The sequence below is a fragment of the Macrobrachium nipponense genome, chromosome 6 (genome assembly GCF_015104395.2).
Source record: "Macrobrachium nipponense isolate FS-2020 chromosome 6, ASM1510439v2, whole genome shotgun sequence".
Taxonomy (NCBI): Eukaryota; Metazoa; Arthropoda; class Malacostraca; order Decapoda; family Palaemonidae; genus Macrobrachium; species Macrobrachium nipponense.
The window spans coordinates 3,761,630-3,771,629 of record NC_061108.1 but is presented as its reverse complement, the minus strand read 5'-3'; the positions used below and the strand labels follow the sequence as shown (position 1 = coordinate 3,771,629).

Genomic DNA, 10,000 nt, shown 5'->3' with positions numbered 1-10,000 from the left:
CTCTTGACCAAAAAGAAACTATTCTTGGACACTTCTTTCTTGACCCAACCTGTGCTAACAAAAAAATCTTTGACCCTCGTCTGAGCTGTCAATTCTTTTTTAATAAGCATGCATTGTATAGATTCCAAAGAATGAATAGAAAAGGAGAGAAATCCGTCATCAAAAACTGCTAGTCTGTGTCTTAGCAGCAAATTCTAGAATAAATAAAAAAGCTAAAGACTTCCAGCCTCTGGTGTGTTTTACATCGTATGGCAACCCATGTAGTTCTCCCACATTTTGTCGATGCCAAGGCCAGTATGAAGACTACTTTAAACGATTAGTTTCTATCTGTAGCCTGTCGCAACGGTTCATAGGGAGCCTTCATAAGGCTTGACTACTACCAGACTCCCATCCAAAAGATCTGCGTTCTCTAGAAGGACAAGACTGCTCAAAGCACTTGATCAATATTGATATTTCCCAAGAGAGCAGAAATATCTAAGTCTTACATCCCTAGGACACAGAAATATGTTTTTTCTGCTCTCAGGAAAACTAAAAAAAAATCAGCTATTTGTTGAATAGAAGCACCCAGTGGAAAAATACCCCATCTAAACATGAGTCACCGTAGACAGATCACTCCCTAGCACACACGTTGATGACTTTCTATGTATCCTGACATCTGAGTTGCTGCTTTTTGAGAAAAGCCTCTCACTCGCAGGAGATACTTGATGTCTCCACCCGTGAAGAGATGGGACTGTACTGACTGGTGGTACCTACCTGTCCGCATGGGGTTTCCAGACCTGTTATCTCTGCTGGTAGAAGTTCTAAAAGCTACCTCAGCTCTCAGAAAAGGTCCGGAAACCATTACGCCTGAGGCCATAACAGAGCAACCACATCATCCTGAGATTTTGGGACCTCATCACCTTGTTCAGGACTTAACGGAACAGAGAGAATAGAGGAAAACCATATTCGTCCAGATTGTCCCATGGATGATGCAGGGCGTCCTCTGCCACTGCATCTGTGTCTGGAACTACTGACCAATATATCTCCAACTTCTTTTCATACCTTGTCTAGAAGAGGTCTATACCTGGTCTTCCCCACAAGGTTAACATTCTACTAGGGTCATCCTAAGATTTTGGAACCTGAAAAAGGAAGTTCCTCTTCATCACCCACTCCAGATCTGCTCCTGTTCTCGGACACCTCCACTGAAGGTTGGGTGCTCATTTCAAAGAGTTCATAGCCTTGGAGGCATGGAGCGCACAGGTCTTCAGGAGTTTCGAGAAGGGAGGCCGAAGAACTTCGTCATTCAACCTCCCAGAATGTTTGCAGTATGCAGAAGGGAGCCCTCCGACCCAACGAATAGATCTGGGACCATGAACAGTAGACTTCTAGCTTCCTGTTGAAATGTAGCAAAAAGGTCTTAACACAGATCTTCTTCAAGTAGATAAAGGAGACAATAAAGTTATCCAAGGGTATGTCTATGTTAATATTCTCTATTCGGATTTATAAATATCTCGGAGGAGGTGTCATTTGACGATAGGATGCGGCTTCAACATACCAAATATGAGGCAACAAGAGATGGGGCTTCAAGTGATAATACATATCAAATGTGAGAGATAAAGAGAGATGGGGCTTTTAAAAGTAATAATGTTTACCACAAGAGGCAACAAGAGATGGGGCTTTTAAAGTCATAATACAAACCAAATATGGGGGAATTATGCAGTACAAAATAAAACTTGTCCCTTACTGTTAATTAGCTTCAGACAAAAAATGATCAAATTCAAATATATACAATGCAATTCTTGAGAATGGCAAAACAAAATAACTAATACTCACAGTGAGCCACCGAGACACTAAATGAAAGTTTTTTTTTTTTTTTTTTTTTTTTTTTTTTTTTTTTTTTTTGGTGGTTTTCAGGAAACATATACTATAAGGGTAGTTTTTTTCAAAGGTCAAGACCCTGAACACTTGAGCTCTTTGCTTTGGCGGAAGAGCAGATGTTACTATTGTGATACTATTCTCAGAACTTCAGAACATTCTGGCACACAAATATGTCAACTCCAAAGTAGAACTGTCACAATAATAACATTATGCTCAGAGTGGTCTCTGCTTAGATACATGCATGACTCCTGCAACTGTGGGGAATGCCCTATTTGCATCTTTCTCTCACATTACGGTAAATGTCTGACTGCCGATGTTCTGTTCTCCCCAGTCAGACTCAGTGAATGCAATGCAGTGCTACAAGACTGGGACAGTCTTTGCATCCATTAATTCCTTTCCCCAGTCCGATCCTTGGAGTCGGGCACCAGCAAAGTTTCAAGTTTTGGTGAATTCCTGGGTAACATTCTTTGTCCCTGTTTGGCTCCAGTAGTGGTTTCCAGACCTTGTTATGGCTAACTTTTACTTGGGAAAACCTTCTGAAGCAGCCACTCTTTCATCATTACTATATTATCACTTCATCTTTGTAGGTAGAGGTTTCCAGTCTAGTCATAAGTCAGCATGATCTAACACCACCCCTTACATATCCTCTATATCTCCAGCCTTTACCAGGGAAGTTGGCTTGGAGCTTCCATTTCAGGGAAGAATATTTTATTTCCCTTCTTGGTGAAGAAATTCAATTAACACAATGTGGTTTTAAATATCAGTCTTGGATATATGTAACCATATAATAAATCAGCAACTGCATCATTATACACATTCACCAAAATTTTGTCTCCCTGATTCTGAAAATTCTTTTGGGACCCATTTGATTTATTACCCTTAAACTTAAATTGATTCCAGTTATCTGAGTAAGACAGTAAACTTAGTTAATAACAAACAAAAGTGCTGTTTTCTCAATTATGCCAATATTTTGATCACTAATGAGTACTTAGTATTGATATGTTCATAGGTAAAATTTATGTTCTTCAAACTGATGACAATTCAGATCTAACTGAAATTAAAACCTTGACTTGAATCAGGTGAGCAAATGAAGCTTGTTAAATAACTATTCTCATTTGATTATAATTTCTCATCTCAAACAAACTTCATAACTAGACTTATGGTTTTCTGTTTCCTGTAAAACAACAGAAACTGAAAAAAAGCATCACAAGCACTGAGGCCCTTGTAAAAGCCCCATTGTAGTAACTACATATTAAACCTATAGTACTTTTAATAGTCAATTAAACCTGCAATGGAATTTTTTTAATACAAACATTTCCTGAAGGAAAGTAAAACATTTTGTTCTAGTCTTTTTACACGTTTCATAAAAAAAAAAAAAAGATTGAAACATTCATTCCATACATAAAGGTTTACAGAACTGCCCAGATACAGTACCAAGGCACAGCAGGGGTTAACAACTACTAAACTGTAAGAACACAATTCCCAGAGGTCTAAAATGAAGCTACAGTATATCTACATTACAACCCTGAAGAAACTAGAATAACCTGTCATAAGTACAGTAAGAAAAGTCCTGCATCACTGAGATCGATGATTTAAGAATATTGGGACCTTTAAATAACAAGGAGTGATGGGAACTGAGGAAACAGACAAATATGAAATATTTCTGTAGCTAAATGTCTTACAAAAATGTGTATGTGAAATGCTTAAGACTTTAAGGGGGCTGGGCTGGGCAGTAACTGAATGATTGAACTTACAAAATAAAAAATAAAATTTGTCTATAGGTCGATATATCAAATGGCCATGTATGTTTTTCTATCGCTAAGTTTGTAATATGCCATGAGTAAATGAAGTATTGCATCAAAAATTTCACGTGAATTTGTAGCTGTGGGAGATTTCTTAGGGGGCACTCTTAAAATTTGGAGCATAAGTTCTTTATTTAGTTGATTACATACATATCCTTTGGTACATAGCTTCCCAAATGATAGGCATCGACACAAAAGTTATACATATTCTGTTGCTCTGAAGCGTTGATCCAAGTAATTGATGCGTCAGCCCAGAGTCAGGTAACTCCAACTTTACAGATTAGTGTCTCAGTACCAAACCCCAGACTTATTTTTCCACATATTTTAAAATTAATTTCATTAAAATTCCACAATTGATAGGTCTAAACCTGTTTAACTGATTCATTTCTTTTACATCTGAGACGACCCAGTGCTATAGCAAACTCTTTAGTAATGGTAAAAATTTAGATTACGCTTCCTTTAAGAAACCACTGATAAAAACTAATACACCATATGAGTGATATTTAATACAAGTTTTCTGAATTATATTACTTTAAATCACACACAGCAATAAGTTTGGGGAAATGGCTTTTTGATTTTTTGGCAGGTGGGAAAAAAATGCCAAAGAATGGATTTCTGGGACTAAAACTGACACATTGGATTACTTTTATTCCTAGTACATGGATAAAAACTATAGGCATATGTATGTACGAATCAATAAATGAAGATTCTCATCTCTAAACCAGCAAGCCCCCTTAATGGCTATGTTCACAATATTAAAAGATTCTCTCAGCTAATTCTTTCTCATGTGTAACCTTCATTCAATACATCTGTCCTAAATCAACTGTTCAACTACACTCTCACCATACAGGGTGTTGCTTCTGTCTTCAATCCTGTGACAGTTGCTTTGGTAGCAATAATGATGATTTAATGAACCAGAAGATTCTGCAGTTCTTTAACAAGAGTAAAACCCTTCCATTGCCTAGTTCATGAATCAGCAAAGTATTAACAAGATTTATACAGCCTAAAACAGGACCAAGGACTGTGCTCCTAACCTTTTGCCTAGATGGATAACTCCTAAGTGCGTGTTTACTAGAAAGTTGAGAATTATTACCCTATTGGTAACTTTTAGGGCCAGTTCAGCCAACCCTGTGAGAATTAAATACATTACTCAGTGGTCTTGTTAAATAACCTGACACAGTACCAATATAGTTCCAGTTATCAAGCCATGGAAAAATGGTAGCCTCAAAGTTTATTAACTTCTTGCTGTGCTTAAAATTAGTGTATGAACTATAACTACAAGAAGGTTGCAAGTACCACATCTGCACAAGTGTCAGAAGATATGCGTACAGTAAGAAAAAGGAAGAGTCTGATATACCATCAACAAGAACAAAACTCTTATATCAAACTAGAATGCTGCAAAAGATGATTCACATAAAAGTTTAGCTATAGCTACATTTCTGAATTTTAATTTCTATAGCGTACATCTCTGAGAACCTTCTAGCACCAAAATGAATGATAAAATACAGTAAAAAAATATAATATAAATATTCATGAGTATCAAATTAATTTTGATAGGACATTTACTGGAAAATGCTTCACAAACATAATCAACAAAAGTATGAAAAATAGTTATATTACACAGATATTGATTGTAAATATTTATTTCTAAAAAATAAAATACCATACCTATACTGTAACATTACAATTCACAGTTAAATGTCAACGCTAAATTCAGCCTCCATGGGGACTGAAAATAATGTATTGTCTATGCATTCAGTAAAACACATTCATCATTGTGCAAAGTCCTATTCTACTGAGCTTGATTCTTCTATTAACTTTTGTCATGTTTTTGGAGCTAATCTGAGTAATGAAGCTACACAAATACCATGTGAGCAAATTTCCCACCCAAAATGAGTCTGTTTGCTGTGTTGAGTGTGTGCATTATAAACAGCACCTGTGCACTGGCCACTCGGTGCCTTTATGAGTCAACTCACTAACGAACACTGCATAAGGCCATAAATATCACTTGAAATTGTTCAAAAGTCACATAAATGACAGCACTCACTAATAGACTACACTATCATTCTCACTTTACACAAATTAAAAGTAATAAAACTGTTAATAAACACTTACATCTACAGTCAAAATTTTCTACTATCCATTACCTTAGATTCTGGAAAATAAACTTTGCCACACCTACTACACCAGCTACTATATAAACTTGATTCTGAAAGCCTAATACTGCATAATTTATAAAAGTATATAAACTTCTGTAAAAAATAACAAATTGAACATATTAAAAAAAAGCATTCAAAGCTTTAACTTTTCTTTTAATCTTAAACAGAAGTTGACATAATATCCAGTCTCCAATTTATGTACAACTTTGGTCAGCGGCTCGTCAAACAACTTAACACCTTCCAAACCTTCAGCCTCCAACTTATCACCAATGTCCACACTTTTTCCTCCAGTCCCAACTTCCTTGTCAGCTCCAATCTGCAAAAAATTTGCTTTATCAGCAATTTCCTTACCCCTTAAATGCAAAAGCTTTCTTATATATCCAACCTTCCTATTTGCTGCTTTGATCCGGAAATCCACAGGCTTTCCAGCAGCTTCCTGAAAAAGATACGCAATTATGAAAATAACGTATTGCAATTTAAGTACTATGTAAAGGAAGAAGTAAACTCATGAAAAACACTAAACAAACAGAAAGGGTACATCATATCCAGCCTTGAAAAAACTCAAAAGTTCTAAAATCATTGCTACAACTTAAGCAATTCACAAAATCTGGTGCTCTTCTACAATTACAGTGCCGCTAATAACTCCACATACAACACTAAAATGGCAATTCTTATTTTTGTGCAAAAAATTCACAATGAAAATAAAAAAACAGGGTAAAACATAAAACAACAGTGAACAAACTGAATAATGAAATTGTGCAATACTATATATATGTAGTATATGTAATTACAAACAAGAGAAACTAATACAGGCAAATTATATATCAACATGCAACACAAAAAATGGAGTGCAAAAATTAAGGAAAAAAGTTTGAGATTTCTATCAACATGCCTCAATGCAATGTTTAGCATTTTTTCATCAATAACGAAATATTCCAAAATACCCTCAAGCAACTAAAAAGACTACATATACCTAGGCCTTTATTCTACTAAAGTGTAAAATGAGAAATTTCCATTAGCAATTAAAATGAAGCATTAAATGGATCTTATGCCATTTCCAAACCCTTCATTCTTACTTTAGAACAAGTTTCAAGCAAAAAGGAGATATGCAAGAAAGACAAATATATTACAGACTGTCACATGAGATCCTCCCAGCACCAAAGGAAAGTCAGCAACAGCATTTTACAGATGGAACCACGACCAAGCAGTTTAACCTCTTTCCAGATCAATTATTTCAAACAATGCATTTCAATTAAGCATTTATATGCTAAACTAAGAAAATCAGTCTGGGAATGACAAATTAAATGCACTCCTAGCTATAACCCTCCAGATTAACCTGTACATAATCTACAATGATATTCATAAGTAAAAGAAAAAATAAATAAGTACAAAGTTCAACACAAATTCTTCCTAAGTATTCAATCTCCACTTTAGGAAATATATTAATAATTCAAGATAATAAATTTATTGAATAATGCAACAATCTGCATTAGCATTCTATAAGCAAAATGGCTTTGTAATATTGCTGTACAGCTCTTGCTTCGGAGTGTTGTCCACTGACTCCAAAAACTCACAGCATACACCAAAAAAATAGCCTGATTATAGCCACACAAAGAAAGTGACTTTAAACATACACTACCACCCTGTCTAGCCTGTTGCAAAATATGAAAAAACCCTCAACATCAAGCCAGGTTGTGTCTGCAAGAGTTCTTTTGCACATTAACACTCACATGCAGAGATTATATAATAACAAGGCCTACAATTATCCCTAAAATGACATTTTTAAAATAAAATAAAATTTGATACATACCAAGTAATTACACAGCTATCATTTCATTTATTTGCAATGGTTTAGATTCATATGTCGTGGTAGCAACACTGATATTGTGTAGGTAATGTCAGCCTCGGCCCCCAGCAAGAGGGTTACTAATGACTCGGCAGACAATGCAAATTCTACTACATTACACTACTTGGTAAAGATGGTAGCGGATGCAATGTTTATGCTATTATGCTACTTGTCTATCAACTCACCAACATTTTACATTTATACGTTGATCATTGTAAAGATGAGTTACTCAAAAGATTGTAAGACCGATACCGAAACAATATTATCAAACAAATCAGGTCCATAACAAACATAAATATCGGTTCAATAAACCAGTGTTTACATTATAGTACCCCCTCAGCAAAGGGTAGTTAAACAAGTAATTGTTATTTTGCTGCATAAGCGAACTATTGATGTTGTACTCCAGTAACTAAACAAAGAAAAACTCGTCCTGAAGCTTTCGGCTGAAGCTACTCGACTTTCAGTTTGGACACTGATGTCCAGTAAAATAGTACAGGCAAAAAATGAACAACTGCTGCCAACACCAGAAGTTACCAACATTAGTCACAGAAATGTAATGTGAATTGTTTGCCGAGTCATTCGTAACCCTCTCGCTAGGGGACGAGACTAGTGTCACCTACACAATATCGGTGTAGCTACAGCAAAATTTGAATCTAAACTACTGTGAATAACTGACACAATAGCTATGTAATTACTAGGGAAGTTACCTGTATAAAACATTAAAACTTTATATCCAGCTAAAAACAGCTCTGTATTTAGTTCAAAAATTGCCAGGCATGGGACATTAGTAATGCTGCTAACAAAAATATATTAAAAAAATTAAATAAATTAAATCAGGCAAACAGCAATGCAGCTTAAGAGTAGAAAAAAATGCTGTAAAAATATTTTAATACCACTTTGTGTGCCCTGCAACCCCACCCCATCTGCCTAGGGGACCTGTGACATGAGCCACATGTAAATACTATGCATGGCAAAGAATGTTTTTTAATAAATCTAACTTGGCAATTTTTGTGTACATGATGAGATTGCTGTTAATGAAAAATTAAAATGTTCACGGTAAAAATAATGACTATTTTGATACTTACCTACTGTTACATTTAGCTCATATCTTTGCGCCATTAGGCGCGACCGGCATTCAAAATAAAACAAAATAATGCTTGGCTAACCTGCTAGGACTGTCACTGTAATCGCCTGTTTTCCACCAGGCAGCATTGGAATGTTAACGTTCCTGTCAGAACTCTTCGTGAACACCCACTAAGACACGGGAAGGCTGGGTGGGCTTCCCCTTTAACAGTAGGTAAGTCTCCAAATAATTAATTTTATCATAGATAATTTCATTACTACTTGATTTACTATTTGGAATGAATCTTACTAACTGTTAAAGTTAGGTAACTACCACTTTGAATGAGGATGGTGGATTAGTGCAGCCAGGGATACAATGTTGTTCAGCCAAGCAAACTAAAAGTTTTTTAGTGAGAGGAAAACGACTTCTCAACATTCCTGCCTATTGTTTAATCCTTACTGGGAAGTACTGTTGCCAGATGTTGGAACCACCTAAGGTGTAAGGACCTAAAACTAAAACTAACTGCCACCTTCATATATGAAGGTGTGCTCTTATACACTAATGTGTAGCCTCATGCTCCCAAAATTCAATAGAGGGATTTCTTAACAACTAACGACAAGATACAAAGCAAGGTTACTATCATACAATATGTCCCTCATAATCGCAGGGGTTAGGGGCCATAAACACCCTCATTAAGCAAAAATCCACGTATAAGTTGATATCCCCTCTCAAAAAGGGATTTTGACGTAGGAAAAATCTATTTCTGGGCGAGGAAGCCGTGTCGCCCAGTGAAATACGTTCCTTTAGCGCTATTTCTAAGGTAAATTATTGCTAAAATACCAGAGAACTGCCTCTAAAAATGCTTATAACAGCCTATTTTAATGGTTTAAACACCAAATATACATACCTTACTCTATCATCCTAATATCATTTTAAAGTCATCTTACAACATTACCCTTAAAAAACATGGCTTACAGCTACATGTGAAAACTAAGCTCAAGTCCTCTACATTCAATCACTACCAATTTCTCATATACAGCACTGAAGCTGTCCTATTCTAATGTTTCTGCTAAGAGAAACACTGGGAATTCACAAGTGAGTTAAATATTGTACAGTACTTAAACATTTAAATGTGCATTAAAAAAATACTAAATTATCAATGCAACCAACAGTGATAAAATATTCTCTTGAGTATGTATGTTACAATGATTTACTAATTTTCAAATATCAATGTAAACTCATTAGTAATAGTATGTTATTTCACTTACAGAAT

General features: G+C 35.6%; 1 protein-coding gene across 5 annotated transcripts in view; it reads right to left on the bottom strand.

The window, feature by feature from the left end:
• Window positions 1-3,193: 3,193 nt before the first annotated feature.
• The window catches only part of LOC135216424 (regulator of G-protein signaling 4-like), a 23,900-nt gene continuing 17,093 nt past the window's right edge, over window positions 3,194-10,000 (bottom strand). For 4 of the 5 annotated variants that reach the window (XM_064251775.1, XM_064251774.1, XM_064251773.1 and 1 more), the window contains exon 4: window positions 3,194-6,254. In XM_064251775.1, coding sequence (XP_064107845.1) covers window positions 5,952-6,254 — 303 coding nt within the window. In that variant the 3' untranslated portion in view covers window positions 3,194-5,951. The remainder of the gene's footprint in view (window positions 6,255-10,000) is intronic. The other variant, XM_064251777.1, reaches the window with a different exon arrangement.